The 21,433-nt window shown below is 41.0% G+C and overlaps 1 protein-coding gene across 16 annotated transcripts in view; it reads right to left on the bottom strand.

Annotated features, from left to right (window-relative positions):
• Nucleotides 1–21,433, bottom strand: part of Camk2d (calcium/calmodulin dependent protein kinase II delta) — a 256,504-nt gene that overhangs the window by 113,441 nt on the left and 121,630 nt on the right. For all 16 annotated transcript variants that reach the window (XM_029475202.2, XM_029475203.2, XM_029475204.2 and 13 more), the window contains exon 4: nt 7,782–7,836. In XM_029475202.2, coding sequence (XP_029331062.1) covers nt 7,782–7,836 — 55 coding nt within the window. The remainder of the gene's footprint in view (nt 1–7,781; nt 7,837–21,433) is intronic.

The raw sequence follows: 21,433 nt of genomic DNA on the forward strand, positions 1-21,433 counted from the left end.
TATCCCACACTGAAGAAGCTGTCTGCTAAACTTAGTCCAACATCTTTGAAATTGTAACTTTTCCAAATTCTCTACATAGCAGCATATCACAGACGGTCCTCGGACACTGTACCCTGTATCCCCAAATGTCAATGGCCCATGATAGCAACTCTAGCCTGTTTGCAAAGTGAAACTTCAGATTAAGGAGCGGCACTGAAATTATTTAATACAAGAGAATTAGTAGCCAGACATGATTTCATATTAATTAATTTTTTGAGAAGAGTGTGCTATCAAAATCTTAACAAAAATGAATAAACTTCTTTAATGAAACAGGACATAAAATTCCAGTGTGGATGTGTTTTAAAATATAATTAGTTTCAGTCATTTGCTTGGAAATCAAAAGGTCCTTTTTTTTTTTTTTTTTAAGTTTTCATCTTTAATGAAATGACGTTGGAAATAACATATATTTCCACGACACCAGTACTGCAGTCTTTGGAGTCACAGCAAGATATGTAGAATTACATCTGTAATTACTATGAATGCCAACATTTCAGGCAGTAATTTCTGTTACGTGGCAAACAAGAACAAGAACGCAATGAAAAATAGGTAGGCCAGGCTTCTATATCCTATGATATGCTGCAAAAATTCAAACTCCTGGTCTTGAGTTCTTATCTCTGGCTAATGAATAACTATGTCTCCCTTTAATTTTTAAATCAAAACAATTTTATAAGTGTTGAAGAAATTATTAATTAGATTTAGTAAGTAGAACAACACTGTGAAATCTACTATGTTGTCTAGCCTTTAAAGACAACGCTTTGCAGTAACGGGCAGAGAGCTGGATAGACTGAGGATGGCCCTTCGTATTCATGCCATGAAGGTGAGATTACAGTGTAAACCTGTGCCCTCTGTATGGCAAGTAGGGCAATATAGCACATCGTGGTTTACCAGAGCAGAGGTTGATGGCGATGCCTCCTCAGATCCAGTGTGTTAAGAAACTGTAAAGTGCAATGAATTAGGAAAGATCATGGCAGACAATCTTAATAGATTAGGATCTCCCTGGGAACATAGTCTTTAGAGTTCCTCATTCCTTGATGAGTTTAACCTTCTCCCTGGTCCGTTTTTAATTACTATAAACAAAATAATAGAATCTGAGTACCTTTAGAAAGATGTTTATTTAGCTCACAATTCAATAGGTTCAAAGCCCTCTATCTGCTGATGGCCCTCTGGTTCAGAGAGCACAGATGTGACACAAAGTATCTCATGATGAGACTCTTTTGGAGAGTCTCTGTTCTTAAAAAAACCCTCCTATCATTAAATCACACGGTTCCACCCTGACAAACTCATCTAAATGTGAGGTGACACCCAAAGCCCTCAACTCTGTGCCTGGATTAAGTTTCTGTTTTCTTCACACTTCAAAATGTCGATGAAATTTCAACACATGAACCCACTAGGGACACACAAACCAGAGCAAGGTCCAAGAGCTGTGTCAGGCCATCTCAGGGGACACTGGAGGAGAAATCCCATCCTGCCGCTCTGAGCAGGAGAGGAAAGAGCATGCTGAAACAGGGCAAAGCATTCTGTTGAGCTTGGAACGTTCTGCCCACAGGAGACACTGCTTCAGAAGAACCTGAATGACTGAGGAGTCCCCACAGCTTAAGCAACTGAGACAGGGGAAGATTCCAAACCACCCTGCTCCATTCTCAGCACGGAGAAGATGACAGGGACAAAAGCTGCACACAGCAATGAGATCTAATCACGGGCCACAGAAGCTGCCTCTCACGGCTTTCTGACATTACTACAGACCTATTTGCCACAGTTCCTTTCACGGGGTACAGATCTTCCTTTCCAGATGATTATAAGGAAACACAAGCAAAAACCTGAACCACAGGCATGTCAGGAATGTGGGAATTGTCAGGCCAGGCATTAAAGGAAAAAAGGGAGAAAGGAAGGAGGGAAGGAAGACAGACAGAAAGAAAAGAACTGTAGTGGAAATGCTGACACCACACAAGGAAAATGAGTGTTACAAACAGAGCTGGAAATTCCAAGAAGGTTGGAAGGGGATGCCAGGGATCACTGGCCTTGAGAACTCCTTGGGGAAGAGAGCCCTATATTGGCTCCTCAGGAGACAGGGCACACCGGAGTTTGTGCTGTGGAGTTTGTGTATATGACAACTGCAGTTCCCAAAGATTGAGGAGAGAAAAATGACAAAGAAAGTCAGAACACAATATCCAGCAAATTTGCCATCAGCCATGAAATGCATAATGGGCCAGATTGGAGATAAAAAATGAACCTATCTGGTCTTATTTAGTAAAATGTTAACAGGAACCTCCCACCCTCACCCTGAATATCTAACAACATGGGCTAAGACACTGCTAACCCAATGTCTCTGTGTGCTCTAAATATGGTCAGTATGACAGTCATGTGACAAAGCAGCATAGCTCCAGAAATACAGAATTATGTAAGGAGACTGAGGTTGCAGGTAAAAAGCAAAGATACCTTTAAAAAACCACTGTGTTCTCCTCTCCTTCAACCACTTATGTGCAACAATTTGTGCAAGAGATGCTTAGAACAAGCATATTTGTGGAATGAAGAAATGGTCACAAGCACTTGAGTGCATTCACCTCCATGTCAGCGCCTTCTGTTGTTTTCCTGACAGCTCTGACTGGATGAATGGTGGCTCCCATTTTCAGATACTCTGAAAGCTTTTGACAATGTTAAGTTTGTTCTATGTGCTGTTAAAACTCATCCAATTGCTTTCAGAAGTCAGTATATGCAGTCTGAAAACAACAATACTAACAGATCTTTTATTTCTGATATCACCAATAAATAAAATATCTGACGTTTCTTACTGAGTTACACTGGTACATGTTATGTAAAAGAGAAGGAGCTTAGAGAGATGGTAATGCAGAATTGCTAGCTGTGGGCATCTCTGAGAGCGAAAACTATTTTCATTATCGACTTTCTCACAAATCCATTCAATTCTCTCTACTTACTTTCCTAAGAATCACAAATATTCAATCCAAGTGTTGTTCTTCTATATGGCTTACAGTGCCATGACAGATGTGTATTCTAATATATACATACACAGTGTATCTGTGTACATGCAACATATGTGTCTCCTGGCAGTTCCTGATGCACATTTGTCACAAACGAAGAACAGCAAAATATAACACCCAACACATGCCACTCTGTCATATGGGTTTTAAATTTTTGAGAATTTCATATATGTGTATTGTATTTACATTATTTCTACCCCTCTCTTTTCCTCTCCTATTTCTCCTGTATCCCCATACTCCTTTTCACATTCATGACCTCTTGTTTAATTATTACAACTACACATGCATATGTATGTATGTCTGATATACATATATACCCATACATACAACCTACTAAATCCCTTTGGTATTGATCATATGTAGATGTTTTAGGACGATCATTTGGAACCAGATAACCTATCAGCAATCTTGTCCCTGAAGAAAACCGATTCTCCTTCTCTCAGCAGCAATTGATTGCTTATAGCTTTTCACTGAGGGGTATGACCTGGTGAAACATTCCTCGTCTCTTTAGCATGTCCATTTTCCCTGAGTCTTGGGAGTAATGGTGGAAAGTGGGTAGAAAGATTGTAAGAACCAAAGGACCAGCTGCTAGATAGTGTCTTCTAGATATGTCAGGGAAGCTGTACCCACGAAATCTCAAGTTAGGGTTGCTACCTCAAGTCTGGTGCCAGGGCCCTGGATAGAGAGCTAGCCTGAGATGATCACCAGTCAGACACAAGAGAGGTAGGGGCAGGCTCTCAGGATTGGAAGCAAGCCGGACACGAGAAGAACCCCACCTGGAGCTGCAAGGAGCCCCAGGAGGGAGTGATCTTGAGACAGAAGACCATCAAAAGGGGCCAGTAGAGTGGGTTAGACAGGGAGCAAGGCCAAGATGACAACCAGACTGGCACCATGGCTGGGCCAGAGAGCTCGCTTGAGATGACCATGCAAGCCTGGGGAGCAGAGATGACCCTGCCTGGTGCCACAATGCCCAAGCAAGGCATAACATTCCTGAGACCACTCCTGAGATGAGCCCAGACACTCAGAGACCCCTGGGTGCTACAATGAGGAGCAAGTAAGTAGTGGAGAAATGGAAGAGAAAGAGAAACAGAAGGATGTATACATAATGAAGAGAGGCAGAACTGGAGACTCAAGGGTAGTGAGGACACAGCCTAATGTGAGTAGCCAGTCATGCCACCTGGGACCATGGTGGGGTTCTGGCCTGTGTTGGGAACCACTTTTGGGTTCATGGTCCTGCAACAGCAGGGGGTTGCTACCACCAAACATCAGGCAGATGTTCCTGGTCTGATCTGTACCCAGAAGCGTGTTGATGTCCAAGGGCTGTGCAGACTAGCACTACTCCTCACCTGGGCATCATGGGAAAGCTGGGCCTGTCTTACCGTAACCTGTGGGAGGAGACCTGGCACTGGGGTCATGAGATCCGTAGAGCCGGCCTTGCACCTGATCTGTGTAGCACAGTAGAGCTGACCCTGATGGTAGGAGTAGGGGTGAACTGGCCCTGAGGGGGTGACCAGGAGAAAGCTGGTCTCACAACTTGTCTGGCATGCAGCAGTGTGGGCAAGGGGTGGAGTGCCCTCTCCTATCCTCAAACCTTTCCACCTATGGCAGGAGGGAGAGCTGCCTCTGTCCTCCCCTGTTGAAGCACTCTGGAAACTAGGCCCTGTACTTCATTCAACTGGGCAGCAAGGTAAAGCTGGACTTAGTTGTAGTGGGTTGTAAGTGAGCTGGCTCAGGGGGTATGAAAACCGACAGTAAGACTAGCTTAGATACAGCCCAGGCCTGGATACAACGCTTTGAATGGACCCACCCCAACATCTACCCCATGGATGAACTGGAAAGCATGAAGGGGCCGTTTCTACAGATCCAAAACTACAGGATCTCCATGACGCAAGGCAACAACAGGATATCTAAGAACAGTCCTAGTAAGGTTATTGTATTGATAGAGTAGAAGCCAGAGGCCTCATATCAGACCAACGAGTCAATAATATTTGCAATCAAAGAAGTGTAGAGAAAAGTGTATACACTATGGGACACTATGGGACACACTGTGACACACTCCAGCCTCCACAAGAAGATATTTTTCCTTGTTGTGGGGTTGTTTGCAAGTTGAGTACAAAGGGAGGGGGAATGAGTAGGATTGGGGTCCGTGAAGATTTCTCCCCATAGAACTCCTTCCAGCCTTTGCTTTTTCTAATGTGAAATCTTCCATTAAAAAAAAAATAGATTTACAAACCCGGAACTACTTCTCTGAGTCTGGTGTCTGTCAATTCACAGAAAGCATGCATGAGAACCGCACTGTCAAAACAGGCATCAAAAGGTGAAAAGGAACACGTGACATATTCCTTCAATGGGAAAGCAAGAATTTAATTTATCCTGCAAATGACTGTGTGACCTTAAATGTTCCCAACACGAGTATTTCACTGATGGTTTTCAGACCATACTTTTCAACTGTACTGAAATGGCATACTTTTCTAAAGTCTTTCCTCTTTTCCTCTTTGTTGATTTTGATAGTAATTGCATAATTTCATATTTATATTTGGTTACATTTTTTTCCAGCCATGTGGGAAAAACTATACTTTTTAGCTATTTCTTTTTCAACTCTCTAAAACTGGGTATTTGATTGAACTGTATTTAGGCTGCCTTATAAATCTCATTTACTGACAAAACATTTTGATTGGAACTAGTGGTAATTCAAGTCACATACATTAAATACTAAGTAGTGATTTCAAAGCACCTGAGCTCAGAGGTTGAATTGCCTGATTACACATATTTTAAGTTCTTATACTCTGTATCTATATGCTCATCTTCGGGTCTCTTCACTCTGATTTGTCGTAGAAACAACCCAGGCAAACTTCACTGCAATGCAAATAATAGGTCCAAGCTACCGAACTAACTTAGGTGAAGGGGAAAAGTTTCCATGACAGCATTTAGCGGTAAACCATATTTTGTTTTATTTTTTTTTTTATTTATTTATTTTTTTTTTTTTGGTTTTTCGAGACAGGGTTTCTCTGTGTAGCCCAGCTGTCCTGGAACTGGCTGGCCTCGAACTCAGAGATCCGCCTGTCTCTGCCTCCCAAGTGCTGGGATTAAAGGCGTGCGCCACCACGCCCGGCCATATTTTGTTTTAATGTGAACTGTTTTATATATTCTTCATCAGTAACTTTTCTCAATTATGAAAATAAATTATGAGAAAATGAGTTTCATCATCTTTGTATTTCAACAGGGAACACGAAAGCCTATAAAATATATAGATATGGGTGGCTGGATGAGTACAGGAAGCCACATGGCAGAGGATTTGACCCCACACTGACATGTCATCCAATACCCAGAAGGCACAGACAGCAAAGTCTACGTATCTACACCTCTCAAAAATCAAACAACTAATGACTTCAGAGAGTTCAGGAAAGAAAACAATACAAGAAGGCCCAGGAGGAAGCAGGAAGCTGGAATGAAGAACCGTATAGGTAAGAACAGGTACTTGAAGAAGTCACCCATGACAAAGTATTGCACAGGCAGTACTAACGCACAAGGACACGCTGCACCTGTGAGGGCAAACCTGTGCTCCAGGGCTGTGCTCAAGCAAGGCTTTGGCTATTGTTTTCCGGCATACACGTGGGCCACAGGATGACAGATGGCCATGCGTGGCTGCTTAGCCATGGTCAAGTTTTCTGTTTTATCATGATAATAATAAAACACTAATAAATTAGGCTTTTGTGCTAGCCTGTGTCATGAGATTCGGGGAGTCAGTTATCATCCTGGGAAAACTTTACTCAATGGATAAAAGACTTTCATCGGTGTCATTGTTCCCGTTTTCTTCCATTGGAAGGCAGTTTGATAACTGAAAATAAAGCAGTCAATTTCAGAAGACAGGAAGAGCTTAAGATTAAGACAAACCCACATGTTACAGAAACCAGACCGAAGGATGGTTTCACAACACTGCTAAAATCCGACTTCATTAAACCTACTGCTAACTACTTTTAGATTCACGTGAATTTTTTGATGTGTACTTTCAAATGCATTGTCACCAACACATTCCTTAAATATGTATACTATAATTATACAATTCTCTCTTATTGTTGGCTCTTTAAGTTGTTTCCTATTTCCCCAAACACACATACAAGTATGATGCACTGAATGACTCTGGACATAAAACTTTGCCTGGATTTAGGATAAAGTTTCTGTAAACTTGTTCTCAGTAGTAAACATTAATGAAATGATACAGCCATTTTTTTAATCTCTTAAATAAGTAGTATCAAGCTGATTTCAAGTACGTGTATGTTTATTAATCTCTAGGCAGCCATGCCTGTGGACTCTTCTGATATATGCCTTCTAGGACAGAATATCGCCCCTTCAGTCTTGTTGGTAGAACCTTAATTTATGTCCTGATTAGCTTAAATGAACCATGAATGCCAGGGTTATTTCCCTTGATCCTTCTGTTTATAGAAGATAAACTTTAGAAGTGCCTAGAAAATTCAATAGATAACTTTGCTCATGTCAGCCACTTGTGCAAAACATTCCTATGAACAGTACACAGAGGAGCCCACTCAAACCAATTCCAAACGCGGACAACACACCGCTGTGAGGCTTTCTCTCTCTAAGAGAACTGGAGTGCAAAGTCCCTTGGAAATCATTTTACAATATTATAGTGATCCTTAATTGGGACTGTGAAATGAGTAAAATCATGTTTAAATCAGAATACAGCAAAATTGTACAGCAAAAATGAATGAGCGTAAAGCATGTACTTACAAGTCAAACACCAAGTAATGGAAGCCCTCTTCCGATATACTGTCATGAAGTCTCACTGGAGGGAAGAAGAGAGAAGGACGTTTGCATTGTTTTATTCAACCACCTGTAGAAAATCAGTTCTAGGATGGACACTGGTTCTTCTATCAAACTTGTGATGTTTCAGTATTATTTACAGAAGGGCATGGGTGGAGGGAACAAGCCAAGGTCTGGGCTCTGGTTCTGATAATTATTAACTATCTGAGCTTAAAAAAATTATTTAAGTTGTGATGAGATTAGTATGTGTATTAAAATGCTGGAAAATAGAAGAAAATGCTTCCACATATTACCAGGTAGACGCTATAGAAATGTTACTACTGGTGATGATAATATACATCCAAAGTTTCAAAGCTCACACAATTCTCATACTTCCCTGTCATCCCTGTTGACCAGTGGTTCCCAACCTTCCTAATGCTGAGACACTTTTATATAGCTTCTCATGTTAGGATTATCTGCAACCATAAAATGATTGTTGTTACTACTTCATAACTGTAATTTTGCTACTCTTATGCATCCTAATTTAAATGCCTGTGCTTTCCAGTGGTTGTAGGCAACCCCTGTGAAAGGATCACGCAACCCCCAAGGAGGTCACAACCCACAGGTTGAGAACTGCTGCTCTTGATGCTTCCCTAGTCCTCGTCTTCATAAACCAGTGCGCTGATCACCACAACAGGGACAGCAAGCCAAGCAAGAGTCTAGAAAAAGGTCTCCCTGCCCTGATCTTCCATTTGTCTTTGAGTTCCAACATAGCACTGTCTAGTCAGCCTGCCTTCTTTACTTAAGTCACCAAAAGCAGCTAAAAGTGTCTTCTAGAATTTGCTGGTAAAATAATAAACCAGTACCTTCGACCTATGCCAATTTCCCAGTGGAATGGACTTGGAGGTGACACTAGCAGAAACTCATATATGAACCATATGGATTGAAAACACTATACACCAAGCCACACATGTAAACTTACTTTTTTACCAATCTACTGTTTAGCTCCTCAAGATTCTCTCTCTCTCAGCCACTCATATCTCACTGGTGATAATTCCTCCAGTTTAACTTTTATCGAGGGCAAGAGGTGACAGAAAACAACCAACTTGAAGGACACACTGCTTTTACCAAAGTCATGAGAGAAGATAAGGTTCTACTGTAGCATGCTGGTTGGTTTTTGTCAACTTGAGACACAAACCTAGACATATCTGGAGAGAGAATCGTAATTGAGGAAGGGTCTCCATAAGACTGGCCTGTAGGAAAGTTTGTAGGGGGTGGCAGCCCTAGGCAGTTGGCCCTGGATGCTCTAAGAAAGCATACCGAGGAAGCCATTAGGAGCAAACCAGTAAGCAGCACTCCTCCACAGTTCTGCTTCAGGGCCTGCCTCCAGGATCCTGCAGGAAGTTCCTGTCCTTACCTCAGTGATGGAATGTGTGACATGAGAGTGAAAGTCATAATAAATCCTTTGATCTCCTGGTTGCTTTTGGTTATGCTGTAAACATCACAGCAATAGAAACCCTAAGTAAGACACAGGCCTCTTTGATGATGGTTGCCCCATGGAAAAGGTATGCCCAGAAGAATATTTAAGTGGGCTCGAACTACAACCATGGAGAGAGACCAGTCTACACTATGGATGCAACTCCACAGTCTACAATGGCCACTCTCCATAATACCGCTCCATCCACCACTGCGGCTTTCTAAGTCACTCTCTAGAAATCCTTTGGAGTTCGAGAAAGAGGGACTTTTGCTCACCCTTGAATTACAGATGGTTATTTGTAAAAATGTGGATTTCCTGAGTCATTAGTGTGATGACAAGGACTAAACAGGAGGCAACAGGACATGGCCCAGGAACTCAGTCTCAGATCTTGATACATTCCCTCTGTAGTCATGAAAAGGTAACAGACTCTGGGGACAGGGGGGGGGGGGGGGGCGGGGTCTCCCAATCTCTGCAGTTTGTCATCACACCTGAAACCTGAGATGCAGCTAAATCAACCCCCTTTCCATCCTTCTGACTATAGAACCTCCTTCTCACCAACATTCTAAAGAAGAAACCATAGTCCTTCAATCCCCGCATCTCACTCAGGAACTGTGTGCCGGGTACACTAAAGTCATATCAAGATTTGGGAGAAAAACTGTCCCCAAAGTTCAGTTTAATTATATGTCAAAATTAAAATACTAGAAATGAAAGTGATTGTCTAACAATTTTAATTGTGTGGAGTATTATTCAATTTGCCAATATCAAGAATGCTTGGCTCTCTCGTTTATATGCCCCCTGCAGAAGAAAATGAAGAGGCCAATCCGATGGTACATCCTTCTGCTCATGTCATGGACAATGACAGAAGACAGAATGTGGCTGCTAACTGTGTTTTCTTAAATGATCAGGTACCAGAGATACCTACATAGTTGGTGTTTAAATCAATTATCTTAATATATGGTTACTTAAAAATTTTATTAATTTGGAAAATTCAAATACATTTCCATGATTCACAACTTGTCCATGAGTAGACCACCACTACTTACTCCTATTGTTTTGGGAAAAATCTTCAAGGGGAGGCGAGATCTTCAGTGTTCAGATGATAGAGTTGAAAATTATTTCAGGTGCAATTCAAGGAACAGTTCTAGTTTCTGATCACATTAGGAAAAATACTTTCATAGTACGATCCACTACTATTTTAATGGTGATCTAAACATTGTAAATAATCCTTACTGGAAAGTGATTGGGTCACACAAGTAGCTCAAAGCCTCATTGTGAAATCTATGATAACAATGCATTTAGCCAACAACCATGTGGTGGTGGGCAAAGACAAGCCATTTGTCCAGATTCAGTGCTTCTCACCACACATGTCCAGAGCACCCAGCCATTTGCTGTTTGGGGCTTAAAGCTGATAAGTGACCTTACTTACTTGGCAGACAAATCACCATTGTCTTTTCCTGGGATTAACTTGTGCATATAGCCCTTCTTCCTTTCTTCATGCCCTGCCTAATCTCTTCGGTTCTGCTTCTCTTTTTTCTGTTAATTAATTAATTTATTTATTCATTCACTTTGTATCCTGATTGCAGGACCCCTTCCAGTACTCCCCTCACACAGCCCCTTCCTCCCACCTTTCTCCTTCACCTCTGAGATGGGGGAGGTTCCCCATCACTGGGTACCAACCACTCTGACACCTCAAGTCAGTGCAAGACTAGGCAGATCCTCTCCTACTGAGGCCAGACAAGGCTGCCCATTTTGTTTTAAAAATAAGAAACTAGAAAGACAGAATTACATGGGTTCACTGCAATCTTTCCTTCTAAAGAGAACTATAGGACTATCTTCATGTTCCCGTATACACCCTCATGAGAATGGGTCAGCTTTTAACTCTTTGGCTTCTGTCAGAATTGATCTACCTCCACAGTTGGCAGAATGGTTTCAAAGTCAGAAATAAATTGATCCCCAAGCTTTGAGTGACAGCTGAGAGTACTCCTCATCTTCCATAACAGATTCTCCAGGACTGAAAAATGTGTTTACCCTTATAAAATGTTACATTAATTATTCCCTATAAATAACAGATAATTCCTTTTCAGACTGAAGGAACGATATGGCATTCTGTTCACACAGCTGTTAGCCGGAGCCTGACTGCAAGGCAGGCCCACAAAGCAGGATGGCTGCTGTGTGCTGAACCAGATTGTGCCCTGTTCTTACCTCAGCTGCTCGGCAACTGCCATACGCTCACATAGGGATGCACACAATTATGATAATTGCATGTTTTTAAGAGGGAATTTTTACAGATAATGACAAAAGCATGTGAGAAAACAGGTTAAAATATATCTTGGTAGTCACTGCTCCTTGACATTTTAATATAACTTGATGTTACTCAAAAGTAACAAGTATAAGAATAAAGAGATGACTTTTCATAAATCAGAACAATGTTACAATTAGTGGGATTAAAATGTAAAGTTCTGTAACTTTAAGTATGAGACTTGAAGAAAATGTTACTGAAGCTAACATACTTTTCATGGCCTAATTTTCCTCCTTGATCTCCTGCATGAATTTGATGATTTATATTCAGAGCACGGTTACTATTTTCTTTTCCTGCCTATGTTACTGTATAATTTCAATACAATTCCAGCTGATTAACAGAAGGTGACATATCAGATCATGGTCTTGTATGATGTGAGAAAAAAATGAAATTTTTAATTTTATTAATATTTTCTACCTATTTTAACATTTGTTTTGTTTAAGAGATAAAAGAGAAAATACAATTTTAATGCTTATATCAGGCACAATTCAAAAAATTGTTGTAAGTTATTTTATTTACTACATACAAGACTCATGATTGTAAATGTCATGGACTTTTATAGTGAATGTGCATAGTATTAGAGACCTTAAGGAAATAACTATTTATGGTTAGCACATGGCCAAGCTAGGCCCAAAGAGCATACTGTGCAGACTCCCTCAAACACACACAGATATTATAAAAGAATGAGAAATGACAAGTATAGGGGGAGGACTGAGCCTGTGTGTCTGTGTGTCTGTGTGTATGTCTGTCTCTATGCATATTGCTTTCATACATGTTTGTATGCGTTAGTTTGTATGCTTGTATTTGTATATATGTGGGGCATGTGTATGCATGCATTCTTGTATACATGTGTGTATGCGTGTGTATTTATATCTTGTGTATAGTGTGTGTTGGTGCAGATATGCGCGTTTTGTGTGTATCAGCAAATTCCTCACTGTCTTGCAACACATTAATAGTGTGAGATACTCTTGAAAGGAACAGAATGGGACAACACCTAGGAACAGAAAAGCAGTGCTCAGTGAAGAACAATTTCCACAAAAGGAGACAGCCACTGTGCGCTTCAGTTTTAAATACGGTTACAGGACGTTTGAAGACTTAGAAAGCACGTGACACACAGGGAGAGAGAAACCATATTTGCCTTTTGTATATCATTTGATAATCCTTTAAAAGGTGTTACGTTTATACTTCAGAATAGGAACATAACAATGTTCAGTGACTCAGCTATGTTTTCTGATAGAAAGGAAGTGGAAAGAGGGAGAACGACGCTCCAGCGCTAAGGCGTGCCACGGTTACCTGGTAGACCCATCATACTGAGGACCCACGTTCAGTAGTTTTGTCAACAAAAGTGGACAGTACTATGGCATGGAGCTCAACAGCATAGAGCACACTGGGCATGTGCAACACTCTGGGTTACATCTCCCCCAAATCCACCAAAGTAAGTTACAGCATTACTTATGGAGACATATTTTCCTTAGTAAACCCTTGACAGAATATGAAATCCCCATTCCCGCTTAAGTACGACTTCCTTATGCCTTCATTTCTTACTTCCTGTCCTATGAAATCAAAGTGGTTAATCATGATGATTTTGTGAAATTACTTATACAACTCCAGTGCGATTTATAATGGATATATAACTTAATATTATTATTATAATTCTCACACACAACTCAAATTCAGGAACTCCTCCTCCTCCCCCATTATATTTCATTATGGAGCTGAGCAGTTACTCATACTGGTAGACTGCAATGAATTCCTCAGTATTCAGTGTCCTTCGGAGTACACCCCTCTGAGCTGGTAGTTAGCTCTAAATGATTAGCATGCACAAAGGGAGCAGAGCCTTCATAAGCTCTCTATATGGCAGCTGACCTCTGGAAAACCACCCGCTGTGCTAAAAGAAAGGTGTGGTGAGACTATGGAAAGACTAGAGGCCAAGTGGAGAGATACCCTAGAGAAAGAGAGGTCACCCTGACATTCCATCCCTAGCAGAGCTCAGAGCTAAATGTAACCGCTTGAGTGAGCTCACCTCCAACTGAGCAGAAAAGCCATCTGATGGAGCAGTCGGCTCACAACCATGGCAAATAACTAGCGGATATGATTTCCTACCACTGAGTCTGGGATGCAGATGGCCAGGCAACAACAGACAAATGTATCAGAAAGGGTTAATCTGAACGGCGTGACTGTCCTCAAATGGTTCTTTTTCCACATCGCAAGCAATTTCTAGTGAAAAATATTAAGCTTGGCCTAGAAAACCGGCATGAACTAGTGTGACTCTCTGAAGCTAAGCATGGCAGGGTGACATGCTGCCAATGTTACCACAATACTAATAAAATATTTCACAGCGAACAGATTGTATTGCATTCTCATAAGCAATGTTTGTCAGCTCTGAGTCACAGTTCTGATTATAAATGAGGAAGATTTTACGTTTCCAGCTTTGTTGTGGTTGCAAGGATGGAGAGAGTTGGATTCCGTTCACATCCTGGGATGTAAAAATGGCAGCTTGTAAGTCCGAGCCTCCTTATATTCTCCTCAGTGGTTAATTATAATTCACAGCTAGAGCCAGTCCCAGCCAACTTAGGTCATGCAACATGCCAAGCCTTCCCCACAGGAGAGGTGCCAACACTGGACTCATTTGTGAATTGTTAAAACTGTGCTAGTAGGAGAACATTTTTAACAGTCAAATGGCAGCACGCTGGAGAAAACGGCAGCTCAGTCATTCCTACCGGGTCTTCTAACAAAGCTGTTCATTTTGGAGAGATTTTCAAACAGAAAACAGGAATACTGAATGACAAATTCAAAGTCTAACATTTGTCCAAAAAAACAAAAAAACAAAAACCCTGAAGGTATATCTGCAAATGTATCTTGTTTTATTTAATCTCCATCTTTCTACAATACAGGCAATACAAATTAGCAAACTGTGATCACTTTTTAAGATGTTTTAAGTAAAATACATTTGAAAATATACGAGATCTAGTTCTTTGACATATGGGTCCAGGGTCATGGCTTATTTTATTTCCAGTTTGTAAAATATAGCTAGATGTAGTTGTACACACACAAACACACAGATACACATGCATACACACACACACACACACACACACACGTACAGATTGTCACTATTTTCTTGCACCGTGTAGTTACACACACAGAGACACACAGACACACAGATGCATACACACACACGCTCACGCACATACACACGTACAGATTGTCACTATTTTCTTGCACCGTGTAGTTACACACACAGAGACACACAGATGCATACACACACACACACACAGATTGTCACTATTTTCTTGCACCGTGTAGTTACACACACAGAGACACACAGATGCATACACACACACACACATACAGATTGTCACTATTTTCTTGCACTAGGGTTTAAGGCATGAGCAGCTGTACATTGACTTCTTTGACTTCTCTTACCATTGCATTTATAATTTGGGAGTCCGACTACCATGGTGAAGGTTACACATAAAATCCATTGTCTGTGCTAAATTTAGTATTTGAACATATAAATTTCTTTTTTTCTTCAACCTAAAATTTTTTTCTTTATTTATTCTTTTATTTATATTTAAGACAAAGCCTAATTATGTACATCAGGCTAGCCTAAAACTCACTATGAGGCTCTTTCTATCTCATTGTCCAAACGCCTGAGATCCTCGATACGCACCCTTACTGACAGAAGGAGAGCATCCATTCTTCTAAAGTTACAAAAGGGATCTGAATTTTGGCAAAATATCTATCATATGCTATTAAAATGCCAATAAATATTACTCAAGCATTAAAATTATTTCTACATCCAAAAGTTATTTAGTAAAATTTCAAATATTTTTCTTTTAGTCACAGGAAAAAAAACCTATACTTCCAACTTAATATTAACAATATTTATATTTAAAAGCAGTTCAGTATCTTTAGAACAAAGACTACAAATTAATTGAGCACATTTTGACGTAATCTATTCAATTATTCCATATACACTTGGTGAGAAATTCAATCCACATTAATTTACCAACTTTTCTAGAAGTATATAAAAAGGATGGAGGAGCTTATTGAGCTTAAAATGAGACCTGTAGGTGCCCTGTTGAGGGCCTTGTACTCAGAGAGAAGCACTAAGAGAAGCAGAAATGCTAACAACACAGGGTGTCTCCTCAATGGAGGAATGATAAAATCAAATATCTGCATTCCATCCAGAAAGCAGAGAGAGGATTTTGTTAAGGACCAGGTGATCTTTTTGCTATCTGTGGAAGCAGACCTCACCCACCTTTTGCTATAGAGGCAGACCTCACCCAGATATCCCAGAATAGTTACCCCAGACTCTTCCCTTCCTAGAGCTTCGGGGAGAGGTCACATGTACTTTATGGACTGCTAACCTCTATGCTACAGGTCAATGGCCACACTGGATTCTGGGACTTCGGCTATAGATCCCACCCTCGTGGTCACATGTACTTTGTAAAGGAGTGTCTATGTAGTCACATCTTAAGCTTTATTGTGCACCTGGAACTAGACTGATTGTTGCCTGGAAACCTTTCCCCAAATTGTATCTGTTTTAAATATGTTGACAATGAACCCCCTGGCATTACTCTCCAGACGTCTGAACCAGGTGGACCAGTCAATCTGCACTGAATTATTTTTAGGCATTTTTTTTATTAGATATTTTCTTCATTTACATTTCAAGTGCTATCCCTAAAGGGCCCTATATCCTCCCCCACCCTGCTCCCCTACCCATCCACTCCCACTTCTTGGCCCTGCCATACCCCTGTACAGGTGGAACAACAATATGAACTAACCAGTACCCCCAGAGCTCGTGTCTCTAGCTGCATATGTATCAGAAGATGGCCTAGTCGGCCATCACTGGGAAGAGAGGCCCCTTGGTGTTGCAAACTTTATATGCACTGAATTCTTATCTCTTTGTGTGGTTTGATTCCTTGCCGTGAAAACTGCAGGGAGCCCCCCCAGTCTAAAATCAACTTTACTGAATATGTTCTTTTTTATTTACAATTTCTTACCTTATTCTTGATTCAAAGTCAACAGTCAAGTTAGACTAGCAATTGCAAGGATACATTAATAGCCTTCAGGGCCAACTAGAAGAAACAGTGATGTCTTCTCATAGCTTAGAGACAAACCAGCTTAGTTAGTCACTTGGACTTCTAGGTGGTCAAAAGGTCTGTCACTAGGGAGAATTTCAACTCCAGAAAAGGGTAGGAAGTAGAGAGAATAGAGAGAGGTCATCAGTGGCTATCTACTACATGATTATCAAGACAAACACACACACACACACACATATATATGCCATATATACCACATGTATGGCACATATATCATATGTATGTGTGTACACATACATACACACACACACACATAAAAATTTGCATTATGATAATGATAAAGGATAGTCCCCAATAAAGAATAGAAAGAAAGAGAGAGAGAGAGAAAAAGAAAGAAAGAAAGAAAGAAAGAAAGAAAGAAAGAAAGAAAGAAAGAAAGAAAGAAAGAAAGAAAGAGAGAGAGAAAGAAAGGCAGCTAGCTGTGCTCCAGAGACATCTCGGTTATGAAACACTTGTCTTACATGTATTAGGCTCTTAGTATGGCCAGAAACACAAACAGTTACTATCAATAAATAGCAGAATACAACCCTTCAAGTGTGAAGAATTTCTCTTCTGGACATCCCAACAGTATAAAAATATATGTCACTTCATTTGGGAGATGTTTTTAGTGAATAACTAGAGATAAAGCTTATCTTTAGTAAAGGGATCTTGCCTGAACCTTCAGCACACTAACTGAGCAGAGGAGTCACATTTCTGACAACCATCGCAGTGAGCGGAGAATGGAGAACTCATTAGCTCAGCCTTTCCCCGCAACTGACACTCGCAACTGAAATTCCTTGGCAATTCTCCAGGCCAAATCTTCTCATCTGTCAAATATTCTTTTCTGAAGTTCATTCTTCATAGAAAGTAGTGTCCGGACTTGGTTTTCTCTATGATCCAGAAATATGTGGATTCAAAAATCTTCTAAAATAATAGGTGCAAAGTAAATCTGTACCAAGTAACCATGGTATACTAAATTATAATACATTTTTACTATGCCAACATTTTTCTCTCTACAAATATTTTCACATCAGCAAGTCTTGTAGGGTTGGTAGGTCTGTGCTTGTCCTGTAACCAAACCAGGAGCTGGATCTCCAGAAACCACAAAAGAGAAATGTTTGGAGCAGTGTGGCATATGGTGGTAATGCCAGTGTTGAAGAGTCAGAAAAACTGAGGTTAGTGGTTGCCGGGCACGTCCGTCTGGTGAGGTCAATCACAGACCCTGTCCTAAAGGACATGAATGACTTTTCTAAAGATGACACCTAGCCGGGCAGTGGTGGTGCACGCCTTTAATCCCAGTACTCAGGAGGCAGAGGCAGGCGGATTTCTGAGTTCGAGGCCAGCCTGGTCTACAAAAGTGAGTTCCAGGACAGCCAGGGCTATACAGAGAAACTCTGTCTCGAAAAACAAAAAAAAAAAAAAAAAAAAAAAAAACAACAAAAAAAAAAAGACATCTAAGGTTGTCCTCTAGCCACCAGATATGTGCAAAACCACACACATACATGCATACACATATAAACACACACACATACCAATGTACACATACATACGTTAAAACATTACTTTATTCTGCTGAATAATATACAAGAATGAGACATACTAAATCTATAATTGAAAAAAAAATCAATGTTATTTATATATTTATTCCTGAAAGTGATGCCAATGGTATGATACACTCTCCTGATAAATGTACCTGAACATGCTGTTCACCAGTCTGTATCTATCAGGTACATGGTGGTTAGTTCTATCTAGTCCATGCTATTTAAATAAAAAAATACATTGTACATTGTCTTAGTTAGGATATCTATTGCTGCAATGAAACACCATGGCCCAAAGCAAATTGGGGAGAAAGAGGTTTGTGTGGCTTACACTTCCATAGTGCTTGTTCATCACTGAAGTCAAAACAGGAATTCAAACAGGCACGATCCTGGAAGCAGGAACTGATGCAGAAGCCATGGAGGAGTGCTGCTTACTGGCCTACTTCACATGGCTTGCTCAGCCTGCTTTCTTACAGAACCCAGGACCAGCAGCCCTGGGATGACACCATCCTCCATTGACTGATTCCTCCCCATTGATCACTAATTGAGAAAATGCCTTACAGCTGAATCTCAGAGGCATTTTGACAACTGAGGCTCCTTCCTCTCCAATGACTCCACCTTATGTCAAGGTCTCTCTCTCTGTCTCTCTGTCTCTCTCTGTCTCTCTCTGTCTCTCTCTGTCTCTCTGTCTCTCTCTCTGTCTCTCTGTCTCTGTCTCTGTCTCTGTCTCTCTCTCTCTCTCTCTCTCTCACACACACACACACACACACACACACAAAACAGGCAGAACATACATTTACCAAGAAATTAAAGTATAATCAAGCTGGGTGTGGTGGCTCACGCCTTTAATCCCAGCACTTGGGAGGCAGAGGCAGGCGGATTTCTGAGTTCGAGGCCAGCCTGGTCTACAAAGTGAGTTCCAGGACAGCCAGGGCTATACAGAGAAACCCTGTCTCGAAAAACCAAAAAAAAAAAAAATAAATAAATAAATAAATAAATAAATAAAGTATAATCAATGTCTACCATTCCAAACATTTCCATGTTGGCTTACCTCATGGACATCTTGAACTATACAACATACAAGAATTTGTGATCTTTCTACTAAAGTCTGTTCTACTGATGGTAATTCTTTTTCCATTTTGTCAAGAAAAAAAGGTGAATCCTGTATAAGTTTTGCCTCCTCCCGATGTACCAATATCCAATATCAAAGACAATCCTTCCTAATACACAGATAATAACATTCACAAGGATATACATTCATGTAACACAACACCATCACTTTTCCCCCCTCCACTTTCGCTAGGCCAAACCCTCTGCACCTCCCATGCTGTTAGCAGCCTGCTCTTTGACATATTTGAGGAGCATCTGACATCATTTCTGGTTTTCTATACGGTCCTCTCTTTCTCTTTGTCAGGATCCTGACAACCTGTAAGTCTGATTTTTGTCTAGCAGCTCAGAATCCTCTAATGAGCCTGCTCTGCCTTTGCAGAAGAGCCCCAATCCATGGTCATGAACTAAAATGTTACAGCTCTTTATTACTGTCCCTACCCCTTCTACTGGTTCTCCTTACACTGGCATGTGTGTGCTTTCCTAGGTATCTCTGCAGAACTCCAGGCAAGCGTTTGCTTCATCTTTAAATTTCCTGCTTCCTCCTTTGGTAAAAATCCTTCTTCCTGACATATCCACAGGACTTACTGTCTCATGTCCTTCCAGCCCTCACTCAGCTTTTGAGGAGACCTGTTCTGGTCAAACTTTGCTGGAACCTTGTTTTGTTTATTCTTATGCATTTTATACATGACTTCTTACAAGTTAGGATTTCAAATATTTAATATAGGTAACAAGGACTTAGGGCCAGGAAGCAATCTTCTGATTATCTGGCCCTTTACATAAGTGTGTTGGTCCCTGAAGAGAGGACAAGAGTGATTGAAAGAGAAAGAAAACTTATGAGAGGTCACAATAAGGCATGCTTATCTCTATGGCTAATGAGGATGGAGAGACAGAAAAGAGTGAGGTTCCATCCAGCAATGGCTAGAACACTGTCTGAGAGATAAGAGAAGGCAAGCCAGCTACTATGCAATGAAACAAAGAAGAGGACTTCCAGGAGAATGGTGGGAAACTGTCAGAGTGAGAAATGTCGTGTGATGATAAAGGAGCAAATGTGCCTCAAAGCTGAAAAGGTGCAAGGATGGCTATGAAGGAGTGAGGGAGGAGGTGCTAACAGTTATTTCACAAAACCAGTGACGTATAAGATAACATCCACTCAGCTCCAGTAGAATGGAGAGGACAGTCAAGACAGCATCCACTGGTTAAGCAGTGCAGATACAGCAGCCCAGTTAAGGCAAAGGCAGAACCAGTTGCCACAATCAGAAGACATGGGCACTGAGAACTCTATAACTGTGCCTCCTTGATGGACTGAAACTTAGCCTCAATGCAACAGTACTGGGAACGGGGCCTAATGAGAGATGAGAAGGCCAGAAGGGTGGAGAGAGTGGATCCATGCCATTATTACAGGGTAATAATCATCCTTTAAAAAATGGAATTAAATGTCTCTATTCTCTTACACTGTCCCTTTGTTTTTCTGTGATGTGATATGTGGACTCCCCAACAGCTATCCATATGAACTAGAAACTTTCTGATCAGTAGACATCTCCCAGACTCCTATATTTTATCATAGCAACCCCAAATGGACTAAGTCTAAGACTATTAGTATATTTTGAATGTGAAGCACACCCTAAAGTCTCGTGTGTCTGAACACTTGGTTCCCAGCTGGAGCCACTGTTTGGGGAATCCATGGAACCCTCAGGTAGGGGGCTGCCTGATCCAGTTCAGGACAGGCTGGCCTTGCAAGTTATAACCAGCCTCTTCTGGATCCAGGCATTCTGCTTCACCTTCGCCACTGGGATGTGACAGGTGTCACAATAGAGAACAAGTCTGCACCAGCCTCTGTGACTTCTTCCTCCACAAAGGATACTATCCCCTAACCCAGCAGTTCTCAACCTTCCTAATGCTGCAGTCTTTCAATGCTACAGTTCCTCACATTGTGGTGACTCCCTTAGCATAAAATCAATCTTGTTGCTACTTCATTTCTATAATTTTGCTACTGTCATGAATAAAAATGTATAAATATCTATGTTTTCCGATTGTCTTAGGTGACCTCTGTGGAATGGTCATTCAACCCCCTAAGAGGTCACAACCCACAGGTTAAGAACCTCTGCCCTAAACTGTGGGCCAAAATAAGC

The sequence above is a fragment of the Mus caroli genome, unplaced genomic scaffold, assembly GCF_978045245.1.
Source record: "Mus caroli unplaced genomic scaffold, Mus_caroli_1 scaffold_3, whole genome shotgun sequence".
Lineage (NCBI taxonomy): Eukaryota > Metazoa > Chordata > Mammalia > Rodentia > Muridae > Mus > Mus caroli.